This window comes from Diadema antillarum, unplaced genomic scaffold (assembly GCF_040938485.1).
Source record: "Diadema antillarum isolate AM-2024a unplaced genomic scaffold, OU_Dant_1.0 seq00000945_RagTag, whole genome shotgun sequence".
NCBI lineage: Eukaryota > Metazoa > Echinodermata > Echinoidea > Diadematoida > Diadematidae > Diadema > Diadema antillarum.
Window position 1 is genome coordinate 157,587 of NW_027271794.1, and position 19,208 is coordinate 176,794.

At 39.7% G+C, this 19,208-nt stretch overlaps 1 protein-coding gene across 1 annotated transcript; it reads left to right on the plus strand.

The window, feature by feature from the left end:
- Positions 1–696: 696 nt before the first annotated feature.
- On the plus strand, positions 697–18,969 carry LOC139741680 (omega-amidase NIT2-like). The gene is made up of 9 exons (XM_071652259.1): positions 697–712; positions 4,046–4,164; positions 6,729–6,849; positions 7,977–8,065; positions 9,134–9,227; positions 11,102–11,176; positions 12,879–12,957; positions 13,886–13,984; positions 16,015–18,969. Exons 1-9 carry the CDS (start codon positions 697–699, stop codon positions 16,160–16,162), a joined length of 840 nt encoding a protein of 279 aa, XP_071508360.1. The 3' UTR covers positions 16,163–18,969.
- The last annotated feature ends 239 nt before the right edge of the window (positions 18,970–19,208 follow it).

Below are 19,208 nucleotides of genomic sequence, written 5' to 3' on the forward strand. Positions count from 1 at the left end.
TAGAATGAAAAGAATACCACAGAGGGGGGAAATTCCTTTGTTGCAGCAGAACTACACTCACTCCTCAATCCACATGGATCACTAATCATATAGCACATGAAAAGTGCAATGTAGTAGGAGCAAAGTAGGGCGTAAGCTGAGTATATTCATAGTTCACTCAGCAGAACAATACCGGACACAGATATGCCTATTTTTCATCCAGCAAGTATAAGTCTTTCTTTAGTTTTTGGCTAAACTTGGGGGGGGGGGGGACCATGATAGCTTACAAGGCGAATAACCATTCATTCACCGAAATAACCATTTCATCATATGCTTGCTAATTTCACCTACAGTTGACGATGTTGCTATTCTTTTGTCTTTATTTGTTTGATTGGTTTACTTTTATAAAGAAAGGAAAAACGCTGTGTCTAAAAATAACGAGGTAAAAATCATCATACTGCACAAAGAGCGTTGCCCCCCCCCCCCCCCCCCCCCCCAAAAAAAAAAAAAAAATTGACACGCACCTACTGACACAAATAATTTTATACAGTGTATGAGTCCATCACGGACCAATACACACACGTTAAACGAAACAGGCTGCAGATAAATGTGTTACAAATGTGTATGTGCACCATAACACGGTACACACGCTGATCGATCGTTCGCTCTGCTGTACACCGCTACGACGTGGGAATCAAGTCGGATGAAGTCACGAAAATGGCGTCAAAATCAGGTAATAACAATGTTATACGGTGAGATTTGCGTATGCCACCTTGTTGTTACATGCTTTGTACCTCCATGCAAAATTATGTGTAAAATCAGTGCATGAGATGAACGCATGATCGTCATTTAGTTCACGGAGGATAGCTACCCGAATAGACTCATCATCCGTAGGCCTAACCGTAACTGCGACAGCCGCCACAGTGTGGCGGCTGCGCCGTGCTCCCATAAAAGATCTTCATGTTGAACAAACGGGTGCCTTTGCGGCGCTATATTTCCTTAATTTTTCAACAGAAACTACTAGGAATACTTACATGGGTCGATGAAACCTAAATGACTATCATCGGCGACTGTTTGATGCATTTCATTGCTTGTGATGCACAAAATGATGTCTTATAAGCAGCTCACCGATGTTCACAGAATTCACAATCACTTGCACAAGCGCACAGAATACTTGAACTATAACATAAGCGAAACTGCGGGGAAGCCGCCAGGACCGCGCCTGGCGGCGCGGTCTCCGGGGCTAGCCTAACCGCAGCAGCGACCCCATACGGACAAATACGTACCGTGTTACAGCGCCCCGCGACGGGGTTACCGTAGGCCCTACTTATTTCGGGGCAAATACCCCGGGCCCCGAGCCCAGGGCAATTACCCTCTAACCCCGGCGTGGCACGGGGCGCTATGAGAGACACGGTACGTGTTGGGGTCTGTCGCTGGTGCGGTTAACCAAAAGGCAGTCATTCACTTTTAGGGCCGTTGATTACCTACCAGAATACCTAGAAATATGTTAAATGTATTCTCAACCTTTCCTGCAACTTTCAATTCATCTACAAACCTATTAGATCTGTACACAACTAACTTTGTGATTTTACCGGTATTATTTTGCACACGAACAAACAAAAACAAATGGTATACGGAAACATAAACTCCTCCCTTGGCCTTGGCTTGGCAGAGGTAAGCCTTGTGCCAGACCTACACGTTTCAATACTAAAATAGTTACATGCTGCGGGTTGATGCATACTGTAGCTGCCATAGAGGCCAAGTCCAATTCAGACTGTGGTGTGGATTACAATCATCACTCCAGTCTTCATTTCCAATAATGATTTCTAATTTCTATGTTGTGTGTAACTGCTTCTAGTTCAGTTCGGGAAACCCACTCACAAGGGGGGCCCCTCTGTAAGTAACCTGTCCCCCTTATAAGTAACTCCGTCCCCCTTATAAGTAACCCCGGGGGCACCCCTTATAAGGAGTCTCCGCGCTTTTTTGCAATGCAACGCGAAAATGAAAGGACTGCGGCAATTCGCTTGATTATGTCCATAAAGCTTCACAAGTTTCCTAGTTACGAAATTTGAGCAAAATCGGTTCGAGGCATCATATCTAAAATCATGGATTTAAATGCGATGTCAAACGACCCATGCGAATGCTGAAATGCGAGCGATTACTGGCGTGAGTGTCGCCAGGCGCGGCGGCGCGGCAATGCTTGAGTGCAGACGTGGCGACTGAGTACGGAGACTTTCGTTCATTCAGGTGGCTTTATAGCTAGGAAACTTTGCTAGGAAATTTTGCTCAAATTTCGTGAGTAACTAGGAAACTTGTGAAGCTTTATGGACATAATCAAGCGAATTGCCGCAGTCCTTTCATTTTCGCGTTGCATTGCAAAAAAGCGTGGAGACTCCTTATAAGGGGTGCCCCGGGGGTTACTTATAAGAAGGGGGACGGGGTTACTTATAAGGGGGACGGGTTACTTATAAGGAGGGGCCCCCCTTGTGAGTGGGTTTCCCGAACTGAGTTGGCATGGATGATGGGGTAAGTGGTTTGTACTAGTACTAGGTGTTTCAAAAAACATTTCCCACTTTTGATCATAAATATTTCAAAAACTTTTCATTCGATAAAACTGTCATTGATATGAGTAATAGCTGGATAGTGTACAATTTGGTTGAAGGTAATTTGCACGTGAAATCATAAATCAGTTTCATTAAATCTAAGATTGATTTTGAAGTAAGGTTTCAGATTTTGGTCAAATTTTAACCCTCTGTACAAAAATTGAACTTCGCACAGGAACCAATGATGTGTATGTGAGTGTGTGCTGACAATGGCCCTGAACAATGGACATGCCTGAACTACCTGTTGACTAGGCGTCAGTCTGGCGCTCCCTGGCACATGAATGCTTAATCAATAATTCATGTGGATTGCCCTGGGCACTGCTAGTCTGAATTCATGCACGGTAGAGTGCTTGCAAACACCACATTTCATTCCAGCTGGCAATCATTTTCAAATTTTGCTTCTGACATATCACTAAATTTGGGACATAAATAAGCATGAATGATCTAAAGTTCCTCATTTTAATACAACTGTCTACTAATTAAATAGTCTGACAAATTTTTCACTTTTTCGATAAAAAGAGATCATTTTTGGTAAAGAGTTCAGCAGCATTTATCATTGGGGCGATTTGTTTCAGAGTACATTTATTTAAGGCTCCATATACACAAGTGTATATATATACTCTAATTGATTTTCTTTACTTCCCGTCACCACGTTTACGATACAACAGAAGGTATTCATTGTAATTTTGTTTTTCAGAAGTAGGGAGAGCACTGACGCGACTCTACGACAGTATCGACAGGCGTTTGACTTTACACAGATACTGCCAGAGGCTGAATAAAGACTAGCTGTGATAGTGGAATTTCTCATGAATGAATAATGAAGCATTCAAACCCTGGCCATTGTTCAGGACCATTGTCGGGGTGTTAACCACACACTCCCATACACACCCATTGACCCCTGTGCAAAGTGAAATTTTGTACAGAGGGTTGAAAATAGAGCAAAGTCTGGAACCTAACTGTGAAATTAATCATGGATTTCATGAAACTTATTTATGCTTTCATATTTAAACCACCTTCAACCAAATTGTACACTATTCAGCTATCACTCATATCAATGGCAGTGTTATCTGATATATAGTTTTTGAATTATTAAGAATCAAAAGTGGGAAATGTTTTTTGAAACACCTAGTACCATGTGCTTGAAGTTTCAAGAGACCTTATCCAGGGCTGCCAACTCTCATCACTCACTGAGAGTGAGACACTCACTCATTTTGGTCCTTTCTCACTCCAAAACTTTATTTCATTTGCATGCATTTCTATTGATCTCACTTGACTTATTTTGACTCTTGAATTAATATACAAGTAGCATTGGCCTATATGGGAGTCTCACTCTAAACTAGTTTCCAATGTTGGCAGCTCTGCCTTATCTGCATATTGTTCAGTTTGAAAATGGGTGTTGGCCATCAATCATGTGTTTTTGTAATGTGTTTTGAATTCTCCCCCCCCCCCTTTTCAAACTGCAGTGTTCAAGCTTGCGTCTATCCAAATGGCCGTGTCTGGGAACAAGGCGGAGAACCTCAGTCGGGCCGTTAAATTGATAGGTGAAGCAGCTCGGGCTGGGGCAAGCATCATCGGTCTACCAGTAAGCAAACTTCTCTGTGGCATCATCATGTATCTGACATGAAGTACAGTACACGTATAACTTTTCAAACTTGTGTTTCGTGTGTGAAGGCATCATCCCCCTCTTACATGTACTCAATGTCTCTTCATATATACAGTGCACTTTCATCATAACAAACACAGCTACACTTATAATGAAATTCTCGTTGCTATGAAGTGAAAAGTCAGGCCCCCATATTATCATGTATCTCTATAAATACTTTTCTGTTCGGCAGTAACGAAATTTCGATATGATGGAAGAAAACTGATGGTCCTGAATGCTTCATTAGAATGGGAGTCACCAGTATTTGCCCTCACATTGGATATGGGATTTATGGTCTGCACATGTATCTACAACACTTCCCATGCACCCCCTCTCTCCTCACCCCCAACTACATTGTACCAGTTGTCGCCAAGCTTCTTTTAAGGGTATTAGCATGTTCCTGAGAAGAGCAGAAATTTAGCAAAAATTTTCTGATTTGGTGTTGAGAAAGAGAAAAGAAAAAACAAAAATGTGTTTGTATTTTTGTCTTCTTTGCTGTTTCATCTCATGTTGACCAGCTTTGTATTAGAATATTTATCAATTAGTGGAAAAATGAGCAAAGAAAATGATCTTCCATCGGGATTCGAACCCGAGACCTCCGGATTGCTAGCCTGTTGCTCTACCAAGTGAGCTATAGAAAGCCCTAGTTCAGTGTTCATCCCAGAAACCCTGTCAGTTGCTACAAGACGAAATCTCTCCAGGTGCGTAGTGTCAACATAGAGAAAGGCCATCCCCCTTATCACATGGTACTATTAATTGTACTAAATTATATCACTACACAAATTATTTGCTAAGGGTATGATTATTCCAGAGTGTTGGAAGGTTTAGTTGAATTTGAAGGAGATACATTGTAAGCTGTTTGATAAGCTACATATGAAGAGTTTTTCAATGTCATCAGACTGCCCAAGTGGATACTATGGGTGCGTGTTTCTAGCAATTGGCTTTATTATTGGTGCTTTTTTAAAGGCAATGTATAACATTTAATCCTCACTGTACAGTATGCAGTTTATTGTGAGACTGTAAGTAAACACTGTACGTACACATGTAGCTTGTCTTCCCACAATCATACTCATAATATTTGAATGAAAACAGCAGTCAGTGGCTTGAGCCACATTGAATGTAATTCTGACTGAGTCTATAGGCAACCAGTGGCGGATCCAGAGGGGGGCACACCAAGCGCATACCCCCTTTTTTATTTTTTGTTAAAACAAAAGAAATAAACAGAAAAAAATGAGATGAAACCCGGAAGTAGCACCAGAAATATTGTTTGCGCCCCTCCCCCCTTTACGGAATTCCTGGATCTGCCCCTGATACAACACTTAACCCATTGACGACTGGTCCTGAGTAAAGTCAGGCAGATGTCTCGATGGGGAAATGTGTGTTGGGCTTTGTAGTAAGAGCAAAACCAGCTCATCCTCAACAGGTGAAAGGCCCAGTAGTGTGGGGATACTATACGTAGAGTGGGAAGGCTAGCCCAGTTTGGATATGATATTTGAGAATCCCCTTAACGAAAACAAGTGCACAGCTTTATCACTAATCCCTAGAGTGGGAAGGCTAGCCCAGTTTGGATATAATATTATTTGATAATAATCCCCTTAACGAAAACAAGTGCACAGCTTTATCACTAATCCAACGCTGCACATTGGCGCTGGCCGGACGGTCCCTGACCAGTAAAAATCGCTGTCTGACCAGTAACTTTTTCATGAATGGACCAGTAAAGAATGCAGAAGCTGGGTACCACATGCAATTGTACCTCTCCCTCTGACGGACAGGTCAGACTATGAAAGTACAGGGTAGTAGAAAAATTGGGTCAGTGTGCAGTCATGACTAAATGTACACTCACAGCCAAAGAATCTTGACTGGAGTCGACCTTTAGCAATGAGTGTATGCATATCAGGGCAATTACCCCCTCAGCTAAATACCGGTACTGGTTAGTGATAAGGTTAGAGTAAAGATTAGGTTTAGGGTTAGAGTTTGGGTTAGGGTTAGGTTCAGGATTTAATTAGGATTTGGGATTAGGGTCAGGGGAACGGTCTGGGGTGATTGTCCATGGGGTAAATGCCCTAGACCCGAGTGTATGCTGGGATGCACATATTTACTGACCAGACCTATTTCTGGTTTTTAAATGCACCCCAATGGGCAGGGAATAAACCGGGTCACCCATGAATCCTCATACTGCATTGTCTGTAACACTTTGCAAGTGTGACAGAGTGACAAGTGTTTTATCTGCACTAGAACTTCAGTTTAACCCGTTGAGGAGGGACTGATTTTGCTACAGCACACATTTCCCATAGACACCTGCCCGAGTATACTCGGGACTCGTCCTCAACGGGTAAATACATTCTTCTTCTTCTTCTTTATATGTGCTGAAGCATCCATTGTATTAATTTGTAATATTGTTGGTGTGGTGACTCCTTTCATAATTTTGAGAATATTTTGTGTGAAAGGCAACCCTGTCAATTACAAAATGACTTTATACGATTGTACGTGTATATATCTAACAGGAGTGCTTCAACTGCCCGTATGGCACACAGTACTTCAAGCAGTATGCGGAGCCTATTCCAGGGAATTCCACCCAGACACTAGCAGCAGCTGCCAAGGAGAATGGTGTATTTGTAGTTGGAGGCAAGTTATGTATGAAAGTCTTCAGAACACTTGACTTTGAAAAAAACACTAAGGCTGTGGATCTGTGGTGGTGTGCTCAAATAATATTAAAAAAATAACAAACTTCATATGTGGAAATGAAGGTCAAAATCAAAATTTGAAAGTCAAGATGTTGGGTAATGAATTAATGAGAGAATGAATATATGAATGAGTGAATGAACAAAAAAAAAAAATTACAAATGACATTAAAAATGAAATGAAACAAATTGATATGTGAATGAATGAGTTCAATGAATGATTGATAATGAAAAGTTGATTATCAAGGGAGACAATGTCATTGAATTTCACTTTGAAAGCAGATCATGTAATGTATGTCTCTAGTATTTAAAATGATCCAGAATTGTATGCAGAGTGTGCAGTACACTCATCCAAATCAATATTATATTATGCTTTCATCAGAGAATAGGGTCCCATACACTGTAGTACTAGTTGTCTGGCATTGTTCAAAACATAGAGGGCTGAGGTCTACAAGCCCAATCCTATTTGGATGATTCCCTTACATGGGCATGAATCATTATGCAAAGAAATTATGCAGAGCATGGATTGAATAGTACTACTCCATCACCTTTAATAGCACAAGTAAGGAAAGAAAAGTACTCCAGATCATTGTTTTATGTAGTATTGGGGAATCTTGTACCAAAGACCTACACTGTGCAAACCACTACAATTTACTACCTTGTTATATCTTGTTTCTCATTATTACAGGGTACCAAAAAAGGAATATAAAGAGTTGGGACCTGCAAAATCAACTTGTTATTAACCTGTTGAGGACGAGTCCAGAGTATACTCGGGCAGGTGTCTATGGGAAATGCGTGTTGTAGCAAAATCAGTCCGTCCTCAACGGGTTAAAGGGTTTCATTCCATGTATATATATCCGACCTCTTTACAACGAGGTTCAAATATGTATTCTGCCAGCTTTTATCCAGTTATCAGTGTGCAACTGTGGTGTTCAATTTTGGCGGCGGCACTTTTCCAGAATTAACTCATTCCACACTGAATTCTGAAATCCCTATAGAATTAATACACAGGCTTCCAGTTTCCCGAATGGAAAGGGTTGATTCTTTATCGATTGTCTTTTTTTTCACCAGGATCTATTCCTGAGGAGGCAGAAGGCAAAATCTTCAACACCTGCATGGTATTTGACCCATCTGGAAATTGTATAGCCAAGCATAGGAAGGTATGTTCATATTGCTCACTCTAAAGACAAAAAAAAAAGTAAAATGAATAGAGAGAAAAATGAATAGGACTAAAAATGCCAGATATGTAGATATCATTATCATGTGCACACCATACCATGATCTGTAACATTGTATATACACTGTAAACCATCAATTTAGAACCCTACTTTGATACTGGATTGTGATAAATTGCATCCTGTTTTTCCCAGTAGTGACCATTAATTTCATGAAATATATTAGTCAGTATTTTTCCCCCACCCTTACATTGTTGAGATGCTGACTTGAAGGTTGTTGGATGAAGGAAGACATAAAGTTCTTCGGATGCACAGACCCAATCAGTTTATATTACAGTATATGAAAATAAAATCACATGATAGGTAAACCACTTTGGAGGTAAATTCTGCACATGAGCAGATAAAAATCATTTGAGAAACAGACACAAAGTTGTTATGAGCCAGTATCGTGGTCAGCATCTGAATTATTTCTTTATGTTGGATTGAAAGAACATTTTGAAACATTAAAAGGATCTTATTAACATAAAGCAAGTTAGATTATACAAGCAGTTGATATCTACAATAGGAAATTCAGGTTTCTACCAGCCTTTAGTAATTTTGCTGGCTAGCTTTCATCCACTCCTGTAGACTTCTTTTCGAGGCAAATAGTTACACTGTTTGTATCTCTAGCACTGCCTGCTCTTTTCTTTATCATTGGATCATGATGGGTGATAAATTGTATCAGGAATCCCTGAAGAAGTCCATAGGAGTGATGAAAAGCTAGCCAGCAAAATTACTAAAGGTTGGTGGAAGCCTGAATCTCCTTTTGTATGATCTCCCCAACTGATGAAAGGGTGATATGTAGTGTCACAACTGTTTAGTTCCAACTTTATATAAGTGCTGAAATGTTGGCACCATCGCTGATTTGCGAAGTGGTTTATTTGTAACATGCTTTCTGCTTTATTTGCCTTCAGCCTGTAATCCTTGTCTTACAATATTGAATCTCCCTCTTTCTTTTAGTCTAGCATTCTCTTACACACATTCTCTCACCTCCACTTTCATTGATTTCCACAGATCCATCTGTTTGACATAGATGTACCAGGGGGAATCACCTTCAAAGAGTCTGACGTTCTGAGCCCGGGGAGCTGCCTGACTGTGTTCAATGCAGGTATCGAATCATACTTTATCGAAACGTTTATCCAGCCGAGGACAAGTTGATTTTGCCTTAACGAACATTTTCCATAGACACCTGCTCAAGTAAACTCAGGACTACGGTAAGATGAGGAGTGTTAACATGCATTTTATAATGCATGAATTTTGCAAGAGCCAAGATTCATTAAATTAAAATGTGCATGAAAGTTCTTGTCTACACTTTACGCATTGAATGTTAGAGGCAACGTGAAAAAGGTCGTCGGCTCCAATTTGCGACAATATCATGTTTTACAGTAGTCTTCATCAGGTTTACAGGAAGTGCAGTAGACAGCAACAGATTGATATGCCATCACAATTGTCTTGTTAACCAATGCACTTTTTTTGTTCCCGCCGAACGAGTTCGAGCAGGGGACTATGAAACGGGCTCTGTACGTGTGTGTGTCTGTGTGTCCGTCCGCCCGTCCTTCCGTCCATCCGTCCGTCCGTCTGTGCGTCCATGTGTGATCAAAATGTTCAATTTGCTACTTCTCTGTCATTTATGAGCCAATTTTGATTCTGTTTGCTTTATATGATAGCACTACGTGGGAGCTTTGAAACTTCTACACAGAATTTCAGTTGTGACCTTTGACCTTGACCTTTGACCTATATTGTACATTTTGCTTCAAAATGCTACTGTTTCGCCATTTCTAACCCGATTTTGATTCCGTTTGCTTTATGTGATGGCACTAGGTGAGGGCTTCAAAACTTCTACACAGAATTTTGACCTTTGACTCCTTTGACCTTTGACCTTGATTTTTTACCTATATTGTACATTGGCTACAAAATGCTACTCCTTCGCCATTTCTAACCCGATTTCGATTCCGTTTGCTTTATGTGATGGCACTAGTTGAGGGCTTCAAAACTTCTACACAGAATTTTGACCTTTGACCTTTGACCTTGATTTTTGACCTATATTGTACATTTTGCTACAAAATGCTACTCCTTCGCCATTTGTAACCCGATTTCAATTCCGTTTGCTTTAAGTGATGGCACTAGGTGAGGGCTTCAAAACTTTTACACAGAATTTTGACCTTTGACTTCTTTGACCTTTGACCTTGATCTTTTTACCTATATTGTACATTTGCTACTAAATGCTACTTCCGGCGGGGACATATATTACGCACCGCGTAATTTCTACTTTTGCTTGTTTCCTTTCTTTTTAGCTGAACTTGACAACATCCTTGCACAAACAGTTTCAGGCCTTTCTATATCTTTCCTAAAATACACTCAGAACTTAGGCACATTTCAACTTCTCTTCTCCTGGTGTCAGACCAAGTTAAAGGGAATTCCATCCTAATATGTTGCTTAGTATAAAAACAGACAAATCGGAGAAGTAGTACAGTGAAAATGAGGGGGGAAAAAAATCAGACACACAAACAAGTTTTCAGGTTTAGAAGCAAGAAAACGTGGCAACTCTCTTTGATCTAGGGCTTGAGTAGCTCTCCATTTATTTCGTACACAAACATTCCCCAAGTTTGTTTGTTTTTTCTCCCAAGAAAATTTTTCTTCAGACCTGTACTTTAGTTCATAATAAAAGTAAATATTTTTGCTTGTCCTTCTCAGCAGATAAGTTCTGTCTTTTCCCCAAATGTCTGAGGATAATTGAAGATATTCGAAAAGGTGTCAGGAATCTTTGGTTTGATAACAATGTGCATCAAATTCATTCATAGTCACAAAGCTGTGTTTAAATCAGGTACACTTAGATCCCATCCATGTGTCAAAATCTGTGGTTTTATCATGCAAGCCACCTCTGGCATATTGACTTGACGTATGAAGTTGGTGATTAGCCCTCACAGCATTTACATAAGTATTTTGCCCATGATTTCCTCCAACCTTCTCCCACTTGTCCAGGTGACCTCAAAGTTGGAATTGGGATTTGCTACGACATCAGGTTTGCTGAGCTTGCCCAGCTGTACTGCAAGAAAGGTACAGAGTGGCCAACATGTCAGGATATGGTGACAGAGTGACTACTGGGTGTAAGGCGGTTTTTTTGAGTGGGAAATTTTGCCTACAGTTCCAGGAATTCGTCAATGTGTAAATGTTCTTCTTAGTAAAAAACAAAAACAAAAGGGAATGCTTGTGCCACAAGAAAAATTTGTTACATCAGATAATTATAATTTGTTTTATCAGGTCGCTAATATGATGCAGAGTTCCCTCTTCGTGTGTGATCAGAATAGGGTGATCTGCAGACGGAGTGTATCTTATACAGCGAAGTCATACATTTTGTACACCACAAATGCGCTTTATATTATCAAACACACACGTATTCACAGTGCGGTTCCATGACATTTGCTCCTGCAACAATCGCTCTCACAAAATATCCGCACGCTGTTTAAAAGCCAAATGTAAATTCTGCCCACAAACATAACCCTAACCCTAATCCTGATCCTCGCATTAAGCTAAATCTAAAACCCTATTTATACGCGACCCTTACTCTAAGTCCTTGGAGAAAATAAGACCAGAGCAATAATTGTCACAGGAGCAATTGTCGTGTCACCACACATTGCACATTGTAGGTACAGTGTGTGGCACACTTGTCCAACACATGCAGTGTTAGAGTCAAAGTTTCTTTGTTTGATTTTTAAAAAGAAATTACCAGTGGGTGTAAAACAAACATAATATGCCATTATCAAGTCCATGGCAGAGTTAGAATGAGATGAGTCTCCAAAGCATATGTAGTGCCCTCTCTTGGTGAGTATTTGGAAGGTGATTAAATGAAAGATCAGTCTAGTTCACTAAACACTTACGATGTACGTGATGAAACCAAAGTCATTCACCTTCCTTGGGATCATTTGTGACCGTGCATCACAAAACGAACAAAAAGTCGCACACACTGATTTTGTGGGAGGACTGAAAATAGGTGAAATGGGTCAACCCAGCCAATCTTGACTTTTTCATATTTTCTGAAAAGAGCAAGTCTTCTTCTACATTATGCCAAAATTTGGGATCATAAAACGGGCAGGAAAGTGTGTTTTTAAGTAGTTTATCTCGAACATTTTTTGGTAGAATAGTGTGGTTAAGTGTGTCTTTAGAGTCCCGTTTTTATTTCTTAAAAACCTTGTCCACACTCTTCACTTTCAACTCTAATAACTTTTGACAGGATGATGCTAGAGCTTGGAAAATTGGAATTAATTATGGACAGAATGTGTTAATAAAGCATGCACAGCTTAATCTGATAATCCCTTCATTGTTGTTACTCAAGTGGTTTACATCCTGTTTTTTGTCCCATTCATTGCACAGCCAGCACAGCTTGGTAAAGATTAAGCGCTTGATTAGACACTGTACTTCAGAGCCTCTCTTCTCAGTTCATACTATTCCCCCGAGTGTGTGCTTTCTTCCCAATATTTAGATAGGTTAGGAAAGTCCATTTGATTTGAGTTATACATCATTTTAAAGCTTGAAGTCTGCTCTTTCAGAATATACTCCTAACTAAAATTTCATGTCTGGTGACTTTTTGTTTGTTTTGTGATGCAGGGTCACATTTCTGTTACAACTTCACACTTGTCCTCATAGATTTGTGTAGTGACAGTCAAGTCACAGTTATGTGCTATAATTGTTTTGTTTTGTTTTGTTTTTCTTTCATAAAACTACTTTCATTGGTATACTTTTGGCCTCTGAACCTTTTTAGGATGTCAGCTGCTGATGTATCCTGGAGCCTTCAACATGACGACAGGCCCCGCCCACTGGGAGCTTCTTCAGAGAGCCAGGTTGGTAAATTATTGCTCTGTAAATAAAAACACACAAACACAAACATGCACATTAACTCCTTATGTGCCATGATGAAAATCCCCTGTGTGCCACATTATTCTGAGATAGCAACGTAGTCATGCTTTGAGAAAACTTGCATACTTTTTAAAATCTTTGTGAATTTTATCCATTCTTGTTACCCTGGAGATGAACTGAGCATAACTTAAGAGAAAATAAAGCTTTGCTGTGATGTAACTTGTACGACAAATCTATGATTCCTTTTCTTTCAAATGACCAGTAGCTACATTATTGCATAAGAGGCATGACGTTTGCACACTAAACAGTGACAGAAATTTAGAATTTGCTCACAAATCCAGTAAGGACATCCCATCATTGTCAGTCACGACATAATATGCAAGCTTGATGTAACAGGAATGGAATCGCGAAAAACTATTTCATTGTGCTGCGGCATTTGGCGATTTATCAATCGTTTTGGGCGGGTTTGCGCGTTTCAGCAGAATATGCAAAGTTGGCACGTCGTCGACTTGAGTCGGGCTTGCAAACATGGCACATTAAGAGTTGATAAAGTGTATGTGAAAGAAAATTGTGTCGGTAGTCAAGGAACTCACAAAAAAAAAATAAAGATAAAAATGAATAATGATAACAATGCTTGAATAGTAATTACATTTGGTGTAGCTCTATTACTCTACTTTAAGGCTAGACTATTCTTTTATCTAAGAAATGAAAAATATAGCACATCAGAGAGATTACTATAACTGAAAATTTTTGACCTCAGTCTCTCCAAATGTAAGTAGTATTAAGAAAAACAAACATACCCAGTCCACACACACCTGCACACACACATTTTACCCAGAAACGCACCCTTTTGCTATATTACTGCCAAACTGAACTCGTCTCAATTGGTGATGAATCTCTTGTAACTTTCAGAGCCCTGGACAACGAACTGTATGTAGCCACCATCTCACCAGCAAGGGATGAAAAGGCCTCCTATGTTGCATGGGGACACAGTACTACCGTCAGCCCCTGGTGAGTTTTGGTCTACTGGTCAGACTGCATTTTTCCTCTCCACCCCCCCCCCCCCCCCTTTCCTTTTTTTCCCATTTATACACACCAGAAGCCAGAACTGCCAAGTTGTCCCAATTCTGCTAGGAGGCTTCTTGAAAGCCTAACCCTAACTAGGCCGGGGGGCCTCGGACACCCCCCCCCCCTCGATGATCCGTGCGATGTACATGTATCACTGTCGCATAAAGCTGTCACCGTGATGTTTCATGACTTCTTTCGAGTCTCCCGCATCCTTTGACACCATATTTGCAACACCCGGGCTCACAGTTTCGAATTTACGCATAGATACATGTACATATGTGCCTATGCAAAAAGGCGAGTTCATGTACAATTTCAGTGCAAACTGTGCTTACAGACAAATTTCGAAAAGGCATAATTATTTTTTGGTTTTATTGATTAAAATCAATAACATATTTTCATGTTCGGAACAATGTCGGGAACAAATTTCATCGAAAAAACAATGAAAAACAAAAAGTCCAGAAAACGAGGAAATACATAAGAAATTTTAAAAACAATAAAGTACTTAAGAAATTTTTCTGATCGCACAATTTGTTTTCTTTTACATTTGCTTCGGACATGATAAAGAATAGTCACACAAAAAATGTGCCTGTTTTGAGCTTTATTTAGTGATTTATAGCAAATAGTCTGATTTCATGCATCATTATGCATGAATTAGCGTAATTTAGCATGAATGATAATTTTTTGAAAAGTCAACTTTATAGTATTTTAGATTGCATCACAGGCCCCCCATTATAAATGATCATTTTTTGAAAAGTCAACTTTATAGTATTTTAGATTACATCACAGCCCCCTCCCCCAAGCACGCCCCGGTTCTATCACCTACCTAAATAGCCTGGTCTACCTACATGTAGGGTTAAAGGATAAGTTCACCTCAATGTATGTGTGGATTGAATGAATGCAGCAATATTAGTAGAACACATCAGTAAAAGTGAGAGGACAAATCAGACAATGCATTCAAAAGTTATGAAGTTTTAAAGTGTCAGTGCCAGCATCACTGGATGAGAAGACTACAACAGTATGAGACCTGACCGTCACTGCAGGACTACAAAAGAAAATATAAACACAATTTAGCATATTTTCATATTCCTAGCAAAATGAAAGAGCTTGTAACTTTCCATTTTCAGAAAGTGTACTATGTATAGGGTTAGATTTTCGGGTTGGTGTACCAATGTGTCTGCGCCAAGTGGCCTACATTGTGTGTGCGTACGTAGACGTATGGGTTTGTAATTATGGGGGGGGGGGGAGGGAATGGGTCACTTTACTCCTATTTTATGTAAAGAAATATATTTATTGAGATGATTTGATTTGATTTTGATTGTTTGTATTTTAATAAGTAATCAAGTGTGTAGATTTTAATGTTTTACCGTTCAATTATGTATGATCTTATTTTGAGTTAGGATGAATGTTTATGTATTTTTATCATGGGCAGGGCTCTCTGGAAGAGCAGGACCTGCTGGTCTTGATGAGACTACCCTGTGGAAATAAAACTGAAATAAAGTGGGGAGAACAATATTTCCCTTAACATGTGTCTGCAGCAAGTCAAGGGCATGTGTCCTTTTCACAAAAACACCAAATTTTGTGGAATTCCCTTTTAATATGATTTCTTTATGATTGTAGTCCCACAATGATGTCACAAACTTCTAGTCTTCTCATCCAGCGATGGTGGCACAAAAACTGAAAATGAAAAGCTTTTGAATGGATTCTCCAATTTTCCTCACACTTCATTGATGTGTTTTACTAATATTGCTGCATTCACTCAACCCACAACATATTCAGGTAAATATGCCCTTTAAATATCTCTTCATGCCACACGACTAGAGAATGTTATTAAAAATTGAAATTGAAAATCTCAGTCTTATTGTTTTAGCGAGTGTTTGAAAGAGTGAAGGGAAAAAAGAAAACATATCTAGAAAAACAAACTAAAAGTGAGTATTGTTTTTCTTTTTTTTTTCTTCTATTTTGCATCCAATCAGGGGAGAAACCATAGGGAAAGCAGGGCCAGGCGAAGAGATTGTTTACTCCGAAATCGACCCGGAGTACATCGAGAAGATCCGAACCCAGATACCCATCATGAAGCAGAAGAGACCTGACCTGTACGAGATCACCGAGCCAGCGAAATGAACGGAGGGGAGCGGTCATCGTCTGCTGCCCTCATTTGGGCAGTAGAGCCCCTTGTGCCCTCTCACAGAACAGAGGTACCGAACATTTACCTATTCAACAAACCAGATGGACATTTGCTCAGATATCTAGTCGATTGCTGAATCACGGTGTAAAATCGATGATTTACAGCGTACAATCATGTCCATGTATGGGAGACTGTGGTTGTAGCCAGGGTGACATGTGTTCATGGCAGAAAAGAGAAAAGAAAGAGCACCACTTTCATATTAAAGTGATTTTGACAGGATAATTTCATTGTAAGTGTGAATTTCTGAGCTGGGTCAGAGTTATCAACAGAATCGACCCAGGTTCGTTACTCGGGTCCATGAAATTTGACCCAAAAAAGTGTGGAATCAATTAAATTACCCATGCAGATTGACTTCTGTGCGGTTGAAAATGGGTGCACAGAGCCTCAGCCTGGGTAAGTCTAACAATTTGCAGATGGATTCCCAGCTGTCAATCACTGGTTTGAGAAATGAATAATGAGGAAAACTTTTTATAGTCAATGCAGGATTTGGTTTTACTGACAATTTCTCCCTTCGTATGATGACAAAATGGTATAATGTATTCATATAATGAAGTCCAACTGTGCAATACAGTCAAATGCCAATGCATCTCTTTTTAAAATCTGTGTTCTATTTGTGCTTGCTTTTGGATTGTGGTCCATTTTGTTTTGTCTTTTTGAGGAGTACCAGTATGTACATTAATGGACTGATATCACACACTTGTACGGCGTTGCTAAAAAAGAAGTCAGTTTTAGGAATAAGAGTAATATGTCAGTAACCAACAGTTCCTTGTTGTCGGGGGTAAGTGTGGGACATCTATTTTTTTCCCCCTCCAATTTAAGGTGTTAATGCAGTGCACATTGTGTCCAATTTTCAACTTGAAGTCAGTTTTGAGAATTAAAGTGTAACTTGTTTACTGTGAACATTCTCCGTTGTGAACCAGAAGTTTGGGACATCTGTCTTACTCTCCTGTAGAAGGGTGAGGTGAAATACAATGCATACCACGTCTGATTTTTAAAGAAAGCCTCGCTCTGCCAAAAACACTGAAATAGATCTTGCCTAGGATGTTAAGAATTAGATACGAGAATGAATTGGTACTGCAGCACACACAAAGAGTAAAATGTCACCTCTTCGATCATCCTGTAATTAAGTTGGGTATTGTCCAGCTTAGGGTCCCTGCCAGCAAATTCCTCCAAAACATAAGTTTCCATGGCACTTTCCATGGCACATCTTGATTGTCACGTTTAACAACCAGTTATAGATTTTCCTGGAATGATTTATTATCTCCGATGCCAGAACGTGTCAATGAAGTGAACGTGATGCAGTAAAGTGCCAGTCCATGGTGTGTTAGAAAAATGGGAGTGTTCGGTTTAAAGGGGAGGAGTTGGTGTTGATATGAAAAAACGGCACATTTTGTTTGGTTTACAGCCTTCTCAGATGAAGGTGTCTAATTGACCAGTTGACCAGGTGACCAGTTGACCAGGTCATCAGTCTGAACTGAAAGCTACTGTACAAGTATATTAGCACACAAAGAGCACAAAGATGAATAGATCATTAAATGTGTTACAAAAATGATTTTATCACTTCAATACAGTAGTCACATAATCATGTGATGTTGACACCGTAAATGAATAATCTAATAGTTACTGTCATGTCATTTCTGTACAATGGCTTACGATTTATCCTGAAACATGAAACTTTTTCTCAATAGGCGTTTTCACATCAGCCCGATGTTTCAAAATAGCGCGCTATTTTCTGAAAGGGGGAATTAAAAAATATCTCGAGCTTGGATTTTTATCAGGCTGATGTGAAAACGCCTATTGAAGAATTTCTATCAAGGAACATTTACATCTCGAGATGCATGTCAGTTATTGTGCTTTTAAAGGCATGTCGTGACACAGTGATTTTTTTCTTTTCTTTTCCGCCTGCAAATTTAAGAAGGAAATCACATTACGGAAATTGTTGGTGTTGAACAAAAGGGGAGGAAGTATTCTGGTACTGGCAAATGTTAGAGCATGAATGTCAACTTTTTGTTCATCATTTTACTGGCTAAAAGACCCCTCTTACAGATTGATTGGTTGATAGCCCGTTTCACACTGACTTTGCCTTGGAGATACAACTTAAGCTCCTCTGATGTGAGAAGGGGAGTTACACTTAATATCAAAAGGTACTGTCTTTAGACTCTTTGTATTTTTGTTGAAAGATGGTAAAACTAAGAAAGATTTTTTTTTTTTGTAAATACCTCAGAATCTAAGGGCGAAACTTGAATCCTCTTTATTAACCAGCTCTGAGCACCTGTCGCATCGCCACGCATGTTTTGTGGTGTAGCAGCATAAATATGCCTTCACACTGTTAAGTACGTGTGAACAATTCTTATGTGTGTTTCGATGGCAGAATGGACCATGTGCACCCTTTGAAACTTGCATGGTCTGAAAGGGGTATTTAGTTGTGATGTATACCCCTTCACTCTGCTTAGTATGTGTAAACAATTCCTATGTGTGTTTCGATGGCAGAATGGATCAGGTACAGCCATTGAAACTTGCAAGGTCTGAAAGGGGTATTTAGTTGTGATGTATACCCCTTCACACTGTTTTGTACATGTGAACGATTCCTATGTGTGTTTTAATGACAGAATGGATCAGGTGCACCCATTGAAACTTGCGTGGTGTGAAAGGGGTATTTAGTTGTGATGTATACGTGTTTCTTCACCATGTCCTTGAGTGCCTTTATAGTCCTTTTCGAAACCTGAATTAGAGCCAGACAAGAATACAGGGCTGTCGACTGTTAGCTTTTTGTGTGCAGTATTCTCTGCATTTATGTTGCTAAGAATACTTCAGGTTTCATGGAAAATGCTGTTCTTCCCCAAATTGCATTACTGCACATGTCTATAGCGGGGAAGGTTGATAGAATATTGTTTTTACACACACAAAAAAAAAAATATGCCTTTTCAGCCCTCAAAGTACTGCAATGCTGTGTTTAACGTTGGCATTCCAGAGAATATGTCA

Excerpts from the sequence above, each read along its gene's own strand:
- LOC139741680 (XM_071652259.1), top strand. Across the intron at positions 12,958-13,885 it reads GAGCTTCTTCAGAGAGCCAG|AGCCCTGGACAACGAACTGT; the intron begins GTTGGTAAATTA and ends TGTAACTTTCAG. Across the intron at positions 13,985-16,014 it reads AGTACTACCGTCAGCCCCTG|GGGAGAAACCATAGGGAAAG; the intron begins GTGAGTTTTGGT and ends GCATCCAATCAG.